General features: G+C 43.4%; 2 protein-coding genes across 2 annotated transcripts in view; one reads left to right on the forward strand and one right to left on the reverse strand.

Moving 5' to 3' along the window:
• The window catches only part of LOC144930840 (uncharacterized), a 44,429-nt gene that overhangs the window by 21,501 nt on the left and 8,041 nt on the right, over positions 1-14,887 (reverse strand). The gene's annotated exons all lie outside the window — the stretch shown is intronic.
• ASB12 (ankyrin repeat and SOCS box containing 12) lies at positions 670-5,407 on the forward strand. Its single transcript, XM_073361072.2, has 2 exons — positions 670-1,511; positions 3,471-5,407. Exons 1-2 carry the CDS (start codon positions 722-724, stop codon positions 3,602-3,604), a joined length of 924 nt encoding a protein of 307 aa, XP_073217173.2. The 5' UTR covers positions 670-721; the 3' UTR covers positions 3,605-5,407.

Consider the following 14,887-nt stretch of genomic DNA (forward strand, 5'->3'; position numbering starts at 1 on the left):
ATGTTATCTAGGTCTCTAAGTGTTTTGCAAAAGTGGCTGTTGGTGAAGTATTATTATTCCCATTTTACAGATGGTGTTTGCTGAGGCATGGTGAGTTTAAGGGCCAGATTTTCAAAAGCATTCAGCACCCAACAACTCTCATTAAGAAAAATGGGAGCTGGTGAGTTCTGAACCCTGTTTAAATTTAGCTGCCTACTTTAGCAGTTGGATGCTGAACTTTTCCAAAAATCTAGCCTTAAGTGACTTCCCCAGAGGCATACAACAAGATGGTACTGAAGCCAAGTCTTGTGAATCCTAGCTCCATGCCTAATCCAGGACCCTCTTCCTTCACCCTCAGAAAATCCATACAAAACCAGGATAAGGATTAGTAGTATGTGCCACTGTGATTGTTGCTTTCTGAATACCTACATGGGTGTAGGCAGATCGAGGTTTCATAGCCCATGCTCATACTGGAGCATTGGTCCAGATCTTTTTGTCATAAAACTTTGAGTGTGGTTTTCCTCTGACCTATCGGTGTGGAAATAAATGTAAGTGTTTGAGAAGGAATGACTATAAGGTAATCAATTATTTTGTCCTGATGCTCCTCCACTTGAGTATGAGATTCCCTAGAGCAGGGAATGAGACTGTTTTTAGAACTAGTTCCTAATCCTGTTTCTTGTTCCATAGATCTCATGCTTTACACAGTTCATGATGAGAGTTGTACTTAAGAGACAAACCAAAAATGAATCTAGTGGATATAACCAAAATCTTCTCCATGCTCCAGCCCAGAGAAAATGAAGATGATAATGGAGAAAGACAAGAGCTGAACCAAGCAGCGTCCCAGGATGATTATCAAACTCTTGATGAACTCTTGTGCCAAGACAGATACAAAACATTTATTAACTGCAGAAGTGGTTGGGGGGTACCTGGGACCCCACTTCGCCTAGCAGCTTCAAAGGGCCATCTGCGAAGTTTAGAAGTTCTCTTGGCCCATGGAGCAGAAGTGGACAGCCTAGATGTGAAGGCGCAAACTCCGCTATTCACTGCTGTTAGTAATGGCCACCTAGACTGTGTTAAAGTACTGTTGGAGGCAGGGGCCAGTCCTTCCGGCAGCATCTACAATAACTGTTCTCCACTGCTCACGGCCTCTAGAGATGGAGATGTCAGCATTCTGCGAGAACTCTTAGACTATGGGGCGGAAGTCAATGTTAAAGCAAGAGTCCCAGAGTGGGCTGCCAACTCTGCAGCTTGTTCTGGCCCTTTATATCTCTCAGCGGTCTACGGACATCTGGAGTGTTTTAAAATGCTGCTGCTTTATGGGGCAGATCCCAATTACAACTGCACTGATACGAAAATGATCGCAAGAATCAAGCAGCCCAAGACGGTGCTTGAAATCTGCCTAAGACATGGTTGTGGGAGTGAATTCATAAAACTGCTCATTGATTTTGGAGCCAATGTGTACTTACCAAACATCGCAGGAGATAAGATTTCACCGAATAGTGAGGCTTTGGCGCTGCTGATCAGGGAAAGAGGTAACTTGTATGCACTGCCATATATTTGGAAACTTGCACTAGACTTCCAGCTTTGATAGTACATCACTTGGGTAGTACGCCAATTTCCAAAAAAGCAACTTGAGATCAATTTGAGTAAGGGCTTTTTGCTAGCCTAAATTTCCTTGGAGTTCCATGTGGGCACAGTATTTTTTCACTTCCTGTCCTAACTTGTTGGGTGGTGTTGCTGGCGGTTATTAACTGCTACTTTTTGCCCCAGAAGTGGTTGCATTCTTCAGGATAAAAAAATGAACTGATGCTAAACCTATTATCTGCCTATTGGTTGGTCAGGTTAAAACACACAATGTTTTAACCAGACCTTCTTTAGTAGCAGCAAGTTTAAATGAATAAATTGCATGGTGAAGAATGAAGAAACTTGCTGCTACTGAAGAAGGTCTGGTTTCGAGATAAGGCCATTGGTGACATAGCTGTCAGTGTAGATCACCTCACCGTCACCTAGAGTTTTCACATTAAGAGCCAATGAGCCTGTCATAGCTTCACCACAAGACTCCTCTGCATTCAAGGCTGCTTAACTCCCTTACTTCCTTCTCCCATCACCAAATCTTCAGTACATGGAGTACCTAAAAGGAAGGTTACTTTCCTCTCCTTCATCAATATAGCCTGGTCTGAAAATCTCCACTGCCACAACCCAACTGAGTTGACTGCAGAAAGTGTTACTGCAGCAAGGAGTAAGAGAGAGTCTTGAGGGAAGAAAAGATTATCAAAGTCAGTATGGCCAGGAATCAAATCAAACTGATACACAGGATTCTCCTTCCTTCCTCCCTCCTGTTAACAGGTGCCAAAGTGGGGGAACGGTGATCTCAACAGTTTGGTACAGACATTAGATCAGTTAGTGTCTTGTGGAGGGGGCAGCAGGAGGAGTAGAAATATGCATAGGAACAATTAGTATTTTGGTCTTCCAGAATCTGAAAGAGAATGTGGGAGGAGAGGGATGGAAGATGGGGGTGGGGGAGAAGAGGATGGCTAGACACATTAACTTCATCCTCTTGATGTTCTCCTCAAAGTGCTTCTGAACAGAATTTGCCACCGGCGCAGCTCCACTATTGATAGTAAGTGTGGGAGGACTCGTGTAGACAAGGCTCTGGTACTTCTACCAACCTAGCATGCTCTCGGCAAAGTTAGGTGAGGCCAGTGGTAATGCTAGTGGCTGGTTCTCCCGCTGTTGTTCTTATCCCACAGAGCTGCACTTGTACTAGTGGGAGACTGCCCTAAAATTGTCAGTATAGGTGCAGCCCTTGTGAAACCCCCATAGCTAAGCTCATCATTTCACATGCTAAGTAGCTCAGCCACAACAAGGAGCTTGTCCCATGCCCATGCCATTGAGGAAAAACCTGAAAAGCTATAACAAGAAGATGGTTTCCAGAACAAGTTGCACCTGTGTCCATAGTGCCATGGAGATGCAGTACCTTAATGCCAGGCAGACGCCTCAGTGAGCTCTTAGGTGTGTGACCATAGGACCGGGGGCATGAGAATGTGGCTAAAGGTTGTGTCCCAGCAGAATTTGAATTTTACCTACCGAGAGCAAAATGTCATTGTCATGGATGATCGGGTTGCTCTAGTTTATTAAAATTCACAACACAGAGAGAGGCAGTTTGCATTATGTAACCTGAACCACGCAGGCCCATCTGCTTTCAGGAATGCCACCGTGAAACAGTATCTCTCATCATTCGTGATTCACCCAGCGATATGGCTCCCAGGTGGCATTGCACTGCCATTTATTCGTTTAAAATGTTGCAGTTGCCAGTCCCTTTACGGCTGGTCAGAAGCCAAGCAGAATGTGCATCACAATGAATGAGGCGTGGGCTGTGAGAGAGACTCCTTCTCGGTGCTCTCTTTGCTTAAGGTAGAAGGTTTTGAATGTCCTGAAAGTTTACAGTCTTTTTTTCCCCCCCCACCCCCCCGTTCCCCCTTCTTGTGCAGCTCATCCAAAATCCTTGATGTCTCAGTCTAGGCTGGCTGTCAGAAAGCTTCTGAAACTGACCAACAGCGCACGTGCCATAGATCAACTGGGGATCCCACCTGTGCTAGTGAACTACCTCAAACATCAATCTTAAGGGAAGATCAGAGCAAGTTTTGAAGACAAAGTTCTACGTAATGTGTTGACCACCTTGATAAAAAGCCATTGTGGAGTAGCAATTATGCAGTACATGGTAGCCAGGATTCAGTCATCATTACTTGCTGTGAGTGCGTTTGCTTACATTACATCTCCAAAAGGCAGCTTGGCCTTTATTGAAACGAACCAAACCAAACTGGTAAAAGGTGATAACAGTAGATGAAGATGGAAAAGAACTTGCCTCTAGCAGTGCATTGAATGGACCGGAATATGTTAGAAAAAGTCTGGTTTCAGTTTTTTATATCATTTTGGTTTTATACCCTCATAACTTAATCCTCTTACACCTTCTTATTTGTTACAATCAAATCCAAAAATGTCTGTATGGCTATGCCAGAACCTGAAAGGCAAGGCTGGTTTTCCCTCCTACTTTTATGGGGGAGAGGACAGGAGGTACAATAGGGTAAAGAGTGTTGGTCTTTGCTCCGTGTTGCGGCTTTAGTTGTATGTAGTTATCTGTCTTGTTTTTTAAAAAACACCTCTTTCCTGGAAAGTTATAAAAGTGCATCTCAGCCTTTCTGAGCTGGGACTAAGAGCTGCAGCTAGACTTGTGATTTACATCAGAATTGTGTGTGGGTGAATTTAGAGCTGGTGAAGTTTGTCAGACCTGGAGATTGGAGCCCTCGGAGCACCCTGCAAAGAGTGCTGTGGCAAGGTGGATGGAGAACAGCAGTGCAAACTAACATACCCTACTCTTAGTGATTCCCATGGGGGTCAGAAGGTGGCCATTCAATTTTTGGCCTCTGCTGAGACTGATAAACAGGGGACTCATCAGTACCTGATATGGACAACTATCTCAATAGCTAGGGCTGTGATTGTGTTGTCTTCTGAATCTTGTATAGCACTGAGAGAATGCTTAGTAATATAGACAGTAATCATTGTCCATAGAACAGCCATCAACTGGTAATAATTTCCAATCCTGGGCTGGATTTGAAATGGTGACCTAGAGGCAAAAGGCTCTGTTTCATATACAATCCCCTGAGCCCTCCTCCCCTCCCATATGTAATTTTTTAAAGACTCAAACACATTGTTCAATCTTCTCCTTAAAGATGGCTCAAGGCAGGATTAAGGGGAGAGAATTTTCGTCCAATCTGTTGTGTGCATATGAATCTACAGTTTTAAACAAAATGTATATTATTGTTGTGATTAAACTATTCTGGCCTGTTTGGTAAGATACTATTTCATTGTTAGTGGAAGAGACAGGAAGCCCTCTTGGTGCTTTATGTAAATCCAAATTTGGCACAATATCAGTTGGGAACGTGACTCTGGCTGATAACACAAAGGTCCAGGCTTAAACTTAGCGAGGCTCAAGTCGGCAAAGCAAGTGTTCATGAACATTCACCCCAACTCCAGATAGCTCTTTGGTTCAATCTCATTCAGGCCCCTTTTATTCACTAAAGGGTTTTGCTCACATGCTGGCTGATGTTCATACAGCTACCCAGATTTGCCTGTGAGCAATGGTACTGGGGCATGAACAAATGTATTCAGTATTCCTATTCACTACCTTTGTGTTTGTTTGCCATTAGTCTCTTGTTTAAAAAGCTTCAGTCAGCCAATCAAAGAACAAAGTCAATCACCTTATGATGAATCTCACACAGGCACAGGATAAAATGTGTTTACCAACGCTATTCTGTAAACCATTACAAATAATAAATTCATAAAAATGAGTCTGCTGGTGAATAGAAAAAAGGGCTAAATTTACTGGCAACACCAATTTCACTGCCCACAAAATATATATACTAGCTCATGCAGCGAGAAAGACGTAGTCTAACAGACTAAGCATGGGACTAGGATATATACAAGTTCTCATTGTGGCTCGAACAGTGACTCTTTTTGTGGCCTTGGCCAAATCACTTAACCTCTTTGTGCCTCATCCCTGTGTGAGAAATAGGGATAACACTAATGTACAACATTTTAGCTCTCTAGGTGCTTTACAAAAGTCAGTATCATTATCCTTGGGGCACAGAGTGAAGTGACTTACCCAAGGTCACTTGGCAAGGCAGTGGCAAAGCCAAGAGATGCCATTGGCATGTCCACACGACTCACTTCTGCCAGCATAGCTGTGTTGTCCAGGGGTGTGAAGAGGTGTGATTTGTGACCTACGTGCTTTGCTGTCAAAAGCCACTATTGTGAACATAGTTCTCCCAGCCAAACTGCACTTTTACCACTTTTTACCTACAAAATTCCATTTGATGATAAAGCCATTAAATGTGTGTTGTGAAAAACAAAAGCATCTAATACTGTGGGGGAGGGGCGTTTTTCTCCCCTTTTCTAGTGAACCTTAGTTCGTGAGGCTTTGTCTATTCTAGAAGGGTGCAATAGTTCACCTAGTTTTTTTTATCATTACTATTTTAATTGACTTCATTCAAGTGCACTTTTCTAGTGTAGATGAGGCCTTAGATTTAATTCACTCCTAGGCTCCTCTGCGACGTGCTGTGTCAGCTCTGATTGAACTTTGATGCCTGAGTAGAGAACTGCTGGAAAATGGAGACTTATGAATAATGTCCTGGCCCATCCTCAAAATGAGAGGTGCCAAGCAGACCAGTGCACCATGACTAATTGAGGTGTTGTCTGCTCTGGAGCTGGAGCAGAGGATGTAATTTCCAGCTCAGGTACACATATCTGCACTAGCTTTGACTGAGCTACCAGAGTAAAAAATAGAAGTGTAGCTGTGATGGTGCAAGCTGTAGGGTGGGCTAGCCACCCTGAGTACAATCTCATCTGAAACCTTAGATAGGTACTCGGGTGGCTAGCCTGTTAGACTGCTTATGCTGCCCTGACTACACTTCTATTTTTAGGTGCTGGCTTCATCAGAGCTAGCATGGATACCCTACCATAGCTAAAAATTACTCCAGCTCCAGTGTAGAGGTCGGTGCAGAGTACATGGCATTGGACAAGCAGTTCTGATCATATAAAAAGCTGGCTCCACTTCAAACCAGACCTGGATCAAAAGGAACCTTTCCTGATGCTAGAAACAATTCTATTAACATTCTCACCCCTGCCCCCACTTTTGCTGCCTCTGCACTGCCAGGGTCTGGTTGAGAATGGAAATTGGAGATGCTGGATTATCTGGAGAGAGGCCACTTCCATGCTACTTCTGGCTTGAGTGGAAGAAACAAGCCCTGAAATCTCCTGAGAGCTTCTTTTATCCCAAACATGCTGCAGATTCAGGTGTCTTAGGCCAGTGTCTGGACTTCTGGGTGCTTATCCACCTACCTTTCCTGATTCCCACTCTTTAAAACATGAGATGGGCCTAGCCTCACACCCTGGATGCAAACATGCCAGCATTTGGGGAAGTTCAGATCCATCTCTACTTGCAGCCAAAGCCTCGAATGTCACCAATATTTAAACCTTGCTTTACAAACACTCGTCTCACAAAGAGTGTATCTATCTGTCTGAGGTATCTTATAAGACCCTTGCTTACACCACCAGTAAAGCCTTTAATCTTTTATATTACCCAGCCACTTAGTCTGAAGCCACATTGTGCTAGGGGCTGTAAAAAAACATAATTAATTACAGTCCATACCCCAAAGTCTAGAAAACACCATAGGTGGATGACACAAACAAGTGGGCCAGGAAGGGTTGAAGGAGATGAGGATTGAGACACAAATATATGTAGGATATTTTAGCACAGACTGACTATGTGCACAAAGCCGTACCATGGTGTAGATGTAATCACAACTCGCAACAGTAAAGTCTATTCTCTCTGGCCTTGGCTGCAAAAGAGAAACCTGGAATGTTAATCACCAGCACACCAGTAATGCAACTGGCATGTCCACGTTAAAGTGCTCCTTTGGGTGTACATTTGTGCCAGTGATGCATTTGGATTACTTGCTTTCTGGTTAAGAATACTTTCTCTTAGGAGCCCACACAAGCAAAAAACCATGATAGGATGCCCAGACATTATTAATGATTTTAACCATGCCCAACCATGCTGGGTGCCTCCCAAACAACAGAGTATCTGCCCCAGCAAGCTCCCAAACTAACTGTAGACAGGACACAATAAGCACGGTAATGAAAGAGTAGGGGGACAGCGGGGGAAGAAACAGGGAATATCAATACGATTACAAGGTTACTCGGTGAGACACAGCATGATGGAACAAAGTTTGTTTTAAAGAGCACATAGATGGGTAAAATGATCTAACAGAAAACTACCTGGCAGACTGTTGTTTATTGTTGTAGCATCCAGGACCCCATTGTGCTAGGCACCATACAAACACAGAACACAAAGTCCCTACCCCAAAGATCTTACAGTCTAAGTAGTTTGGTTGTAAGCTCAATCATCCACTATATGCCCTATTTCATGAGGCTTCCAGCACTGCAGTGTGTGTAATCAAACACTGAGAACTTATTACCCTCAAACTGCACCCTCCCTGGTGCATGAACTAACAATAACAGCTCCCAGAAGTCTGAGTTAGAAATCATTGCTGCAAAATGTTGTGATGAGGTGATTTCCTAACTCCTTTATAAGCTAAATAAGTGAAAGTTGCCTGGTTGGTTCCTCCTATTGGAAATGTGTTCAATAGGTAAATGCTCAGAGCTGGCATTATATGCAGATACCCATTACACTCTTAACAGATGTTGCAAACAGCAGATGGTTACTATACACTTGGTTTTGTATTTCTGCCTTTAAATATGTACAGTGAAATAGTATTCAACCCTTCAGAGGTGCATGCTATATGTGGTACATCATGCATATAGTAACAAAGAGCTGAGGAGTGAATGGGTTGAGGAAATGCTGAGCTATGTTTTAATATAAATATTATTGCTTAAGTGGTATAGAGCAGTGATACTCAAAGTGGTGGTCCGCGGACCGTGCCATCGGCTGCCGGTCTGTGCGCACATTGGGGAAAAAATTGCTGGTCCCCCACATCAGATAGTTAGAGAAGCACTGCTCTAGAGTATGACAGAACACCCCTGCCAAATCTGCAGGGGACACTCCCCTTAGATTCTTGCATAATGACAGGTTTCAGAGTAGCAGCCGTGTTAGTCTGTATTTGCAAAAAGAACAGGAGTATTTGTGGCACCTTAGAAACTAACAGATTTATTGAGCATAAGCTTTCATGAGCTACAGCTCACTTCATCGCAAAGTGAGCTGTAGCTCATGAAAGCTTATGGTCAAATAAATTGGTTAGTCTCTAAGGTGCCACAAGTACTCCTGTTCTTTTTCCCTTTAGATTCAGAATCACAAGGTGTCACTGTTCTCCATTCACAGCTAGATGGTTGTGCACTTACCTGGCAGGTTAATGTTTTGACTCTTAGGGCTTTTATTCTGTGTCAGGATTCAGCAGGATATCTCCTGTGTTCATGTTATGTTATATTTGCATCCCAAACCTCACTGTTAAATAAGTACTGGGTAAGATCGACACAACCGAAAGCTCTCAAGATACCTACACGTACAAATCACCATGGTAACCACACACATGGTTTATGATGCCATCAGATCCTCGGGATGTATAGCAGCTCTCTTCAGTTTCCCTGAGTTGTGTTTTGTGTAAGATATAAACAACTTCACTAGCTCCTAGTCTTTACTGAAATATTATGCAAAATGTCCCTGTGGTGTGGGCTTCAGTAAGATTATATTTGTTTGCGAAACACAGACAGGAACAGAGCAAAGTTTTGCATTATTTATAGGCTTACAATCTAATTGTTATTTCAAGGGTTATGGAATCTATTACTCAACATCTATTAGGCTGTGAAAGTATCTCCCAGGGGAAACATTAGGAGCCTCCTAGCTTGGCATACTTAAAATTAGACTGGACAAAAAAACCAGAAAATATACTGTAGGGAACAATTATGTGTTGGCCGGAATATGGGGTGGATGGTCTAATAGGCCTTGCCCATTTCTAGATTTTATGAAGCAGTCTGTTGTTGAGTAGTGGGGTAATGACTTAAAATATAACTTATTCACCTAGTTACTGACTTCAGTTTGTTTGTACACTGAAGTCCTGGCCTTAAATACTGTGCCATTTGCCATATGTTTTCTTTGCACACTGTAAACCAATCCCAGCTATGCCATCATAAAGAGCCACTAAAATAGATGAGTGCATATTTTGTACTCATATCAATGGCTGCCAGTGCCAGAGGAGAAACCCAGCAGCAGTATCTTTCAACTTGCTGTTAAGGCCAAACAAATTCCTACTGAGACATGTTTCTTGGCAGCCTGCTGGTTGCAGGTAACGCTGTCACGCTGTGCTCACAAGGCGATCCTTTTGTGATGCTAAGTCTTCTGATAGGCTTGGTGATATATTGGTGTCATTGAGGGCAATAATGCTATTTCAGACTGTGAGTTTAGTTATCTCAGTCTGAGTGAAAACACCTACTGATGTCCTGGGAAGATTAATTTTACAGTGGGGATTTTTAAACTTGTGGTCACTTTGTAATGACATGGTCGGTAGCACATACAAGCAATTGCCCATTCTTCTCAATGCCCGAGGGTGGATCAGCCCCAGTGCGTCTGCAGATCAAGACCCATTTCACCTGTATAGAAGCTCCTATCTGGTCTTGCATTTGTTCTAGCTCCTCACCTCCACAGGGTGTCCCAGCACAAGATAATGCCGACCTCGTCAGTATTACTTTGTGGGGTCTGAACCAGTGTCCAGCGACAGCTGCTTCTCCTGATGAAGAGGGAGGTGGTGGTTTCAGGAGCAGTAGGCAGCAAGGGAAAGCAAAGGAAGTAGTTGGTTGGGAGGTTAGCAGGGAGGCACAGGCCCTCAGTAGATGGCAAGAGACCTGTGGCCTTAATGGGTCAAACCCCTGTCTATGTCCGTGGGGAGAAGGGAGCCCAATCCCACTTACCAGGACAATTTTAAGAAAACTTTGCTAGTAGGAACTCATTGCATTTGCTTTCTCCCATCCAGAATTTTCTTGCACAGGGGACAGTAGGCCCTTAGCAATAATATTTGATGTAGCCAGGTACTTCGAAGATGAGGCCTTGGAAGATGGAAGTTAGGAGCCTATATACCTTTTAGAATCGGGGACTGAGTACCTTGTAGTGGTTTGCTCTCTCCAGGACAATGCTACAGGTGAGGAGATAGAAAGAAGTAGTTTGCAAGCCCATGCTGCACATCAGGTACTTTGACAGTCAATACTCAACCTAGCGGCATGCTAGGTGGCTCTGTTTTGTCCCTTTTTTGCATTGAAATAAGCATCCGCAAACACTGAGAGTCAGATCCTTAGTGTACTTCAGCATTGCTCTGTTGACTGCCATGGGCCAATTTACTCCAGAGGCGGATCTAGTGCTGTGATTTCCTTCAGGCTTTTGTTGGCTCTCAGATTGCACAGTGACAGGCAATATAAAAACCCCAGAAAGTATTCTAGCCCTTCTGTTCTATGTGAGCAGAACTTTCCAAATAAAAAAGGGTTGAGCTAAAATTTTCCATGTTTAGTCTTAGCCAAAGGTGAATTTGGTTGGAGAGTTTGAGTAAATTATTCTGAATTGTGTGTGAATAAAATAGCCTTTTTCAGCTGTGAAGACATTAAGATTTTTTTTAAAAAGTTGCACGGACATAGCTCAAAAATTGCTGAACTTTACAAGTTGGGACCTTCTAGGTTTCTAAGTCACCACTAAAGTTGGTCTCTAGGCTCATGCAGTAAAATTTACATTAAATGTAGAGTTACAAATAATAGAAACTAATAATAACAACAGTATTATAACAATATTGGAGAGAGTGTGGCCCAGTGGACAGACACTGGCCGGGACTGAGGAGACCTGGATCCTGTCCTCGGATTTGCCAGTGGCCTGCTGGGTGACCTTGGACAAGTCATTTCACTGCTCTGTGCCTCCATTTCCCCATCTGTACAAATGGGGATAATGATACTCACCACCTTTGTAAAGCACTTTGAGATCCACTGATGAATATCAGCTGTTGAAGTGTGGCGGTGTAGAGTGAAATCAGTAAAAAACATGATGTCTTTATCTTCTTTTTAAAAATTAAATTGGGAAATTAAATACTAAATGTTACTCCAATATTAAGGTTACAACTTTTAATACTCAAAAGCCAAGAAGTTAGTGTTAACACACACACGTTACACATCTACAACCCAATTTTGCCTCCAATACATACATGTAACTCCCACTGAAGTCAGGGGGAGCTGTTCATGCATACGTGAAGGCAAAGTTATGTCCATTCCTTATTGAGATGTACAAGGAACCATAGTGGAATCTCCATCACCCACTGGGTCCTTGGCTTCTCTCTGGAGAATGCCTACAAGAGGGCATATTATGGTGCTTTTTGTGTTGTGGACACCTTCCTGTGTGTGTCTATCCTCTCATAACACATTGGCCACTGAACAGCTATCAGAGGATAATGACTTTCAGTCCCTGCTGACCTGGGCTGGATTAGAACCTGAAGGGAAATGTAATTTGTTAATACCTGAATGGATGAAAAATTTCATTTTCAAAGTAATCAAACCAAACAAGTACCAGCTGGTGTCTCCACTCACAGCTGCACATATATATTAATTAATGTAAGTTTCATGATTAGGAGCAGTTCTCACTCTTTTGGCCTAGCTCCAAACTGCGTGGGATCTAAAGAAGTCAAATCTCTGAGAAAACAGTAATTTGTATGTAAACAAGTGAGAACTATTGTAGGTGGTTCTTCAGCAAGGAAGGACTAGTTCAGGGGGTTCAATTAGCTGTACCCAAACAAAGAGGCCAAATCAGTACCAAACCTGACAAGAGGAGATACAGAGGAATGTGCTAACCATTTTGGATAAAATAGGAAATGATCTGAAAAGCCAGCCCAGACCCAGAAAGATGAGAACTTTTCACTTCCATCTGCTTTTGAATATCCAGTTACTAGTCAGCACCCATCATGCGAGGGCTGAGCTACCATGAGAGAAGCTGTTCTCTGCTATTTCTGGTCCAACTGGCAGTACTAGATATCTCATGAGAGACCCTATTCCAGAGATTTCTAGTCTGATTTTATGGTTCTAAGAGGTTCAAGTAAGGTTTGGAAAAATCTTAACTTAAAACAAATGACAGTATTTGAAGTTTGCCCTGAGGTTTGAACTGAGGGTCTTTGACATTCAGAGACAAGCAAGCCACTTTTCAGCTAGCAATAATCCTTTGCCCTTCTCCTGTGCCTTTTACCTGAAGATCTCAGTGGGCTTCACAACTGATGTAAGCCTCACAACACCCCTGCGAATTATTATTAGCCCCATTCCATAGAAAGGGGAAATTGAGGAATAGGCAGTTGAGTGACTGGCCTGAGGTTAGTGAAATAGTGTCAAAGCTAAGAGTCCAGACACCCAGTCTCAGGCTTGGACCTACGTAGCCACACTTCAAAATGCAATGGAGATCAGTTCACTGACTGAGTTTTCATGACAGTGTTTGCTTTGGTCAAAAAGCCATTTTTTGTCAAAAAAAAGTTTTGATGAAAAAAGTTGGCCCAGCTGTAGTCATCTGTTCTGTAGACAACAGAACCCTGACTATCCAGAGGAGGAGGAATGGAAACTTTTGGTGAGTGGAGTTTGGATAGTGTGGGGAGTTTGCCGGCAGGTTTTCAAATCTCTGTTCTTGAGCACAGACAGCAAAGCCTGCTGCCCTACTCCTGGGGTTCTGATCAGAATGCTACAAGCTGCTCCCTTGGAACAGATATGCATGTACCTTCTCAACCACATGCAGCCTGGCCTCTGGATCACTAGGTTAATCCTTTGCACTAACTGTTTGGGGCCTTTTCTTCTGATGAATTGTGGTAGGGTCCTGGGATGCATCTGGTACCTGAGAAGGCATAATATCTTCCCTGACCAAGGGCTGAGGCACTGAGAACTCTGCAGGCCCACTGAAGCCTTTAGGAATCTCTGCTATCTATTTCCTACTGCATGCTGAGCAAAGTGGATGGCAAGCTGCATCTCTGGGAGGGTCTCTTTCCTGTGATTGCATTGAGCCATTTTAATATTTTACCTCCTGTCCTTGTGTGCAAATTTCTAGTTCATGATGCTCATGTCTGTACCCAGCCTTCAGCTTGTCTATGAAAAGAAGCCCTTGAGGAATTCCACCATGATTTCAACAATTTCCATCCCACCATCAACCTCAGCCTGGTCCAGTCCACACAAGAGATCCACTTCCTGGACACTACAGTGCTAATAAACGATGGTCACATAAACACCACCCTATACCGGAAACCTACTGACCGCTATTCCTACCTACATGCCGCCAGCTTTCACCCTGACCACACCACATGATCCATCGTCTACAGCCAAGCTCTGCGATACAACCGCATTTGCTCCAACCCCTCAGACAGAGACAGACACCTACAAGATCTCTATCAAGCTTTCTTACAACTACAATACCCACCTGCGGAAGTGAAGAAACAGATTGATAGAGCCAGAAGAGTTCCCAGAAGTCACCTACTACAGGACAGGCCTAACAAAGAAAATAACAGAACGCCACTAGCCGTCACCTTCAGCCCCCAACTAAAACCCCTCCAACGCATTATTAAGGATCTACAACCTATCCTGATCTACAACCTATCGCCGCAAAGGGACTCAGAGCCTGGTATGGCAACACACAAATGATGAAGATATAAAATACAATAGCAATGAGAAGTCAGCAGCTTGGTAAATGTTATCCTTTTGGTGAGTGGAGTTTGGATAGTCTGGGGAGCTCGCCACTCTCGCCAGCAGGTTTTGAAATCTCTATTCTTGAGCACAAACATCAAAGCCAGCTGGAGCACAATGGAACCAACACTCTCACAAATCTTGGGAGACAGGCCAGTCCTTGCCTACAGACAACCCCCCAACCTGAAGCAAATACTCACCAGCAACCACCTACCACATAACAGAACCACTAACCCAGGAACCTATCCTTGCAACAAAGCCCGTTGCCAACTGTGTCCACATATCTATTCAGGGGACACCATCACAGGGTCTAATAACATCAGCCACACTATCAGAGGCTCGTTCACCTGCACATCCACCAATGTGATATATGCCATCATGTGCCAGCAATGCCCCTCTGCCATGTACATTGGTCAAACTGGACAGTCTCTATGTAAAAGAGTAAATGGACACAAATCAGATGTCAAGAATTATAACATTCATAAACCAGTCGGAGAACACTTCAATCTCTCTGGTCACGCGATTACAGACCTGAAAGTCGCTATTTTACAACAAAAAAAACTTCAAATCCAGACTCCAGCGAGAAACTGCTGAATTGGAATTCATTTGCAAATTGGATACAATTAACTTAGGCTTGAATAGAGACTGGGAGTGGCTTCGTCAT

Source organism: Lepidochelys kempii, chromosome 9, assembly GCF_965140285.1.
Source record: "Lepidochelys kempii isolate rLepKem1 chromosome 9, rLepKem1.hap1, whole genome shotgun sequence".
Taxonomy (NCBI): domain Eukaryota; kingdom Metazoa; phylum Chordata; order Testudines; family Cheloniidae; genus Lepidochelys; species Lepidochelys kempii.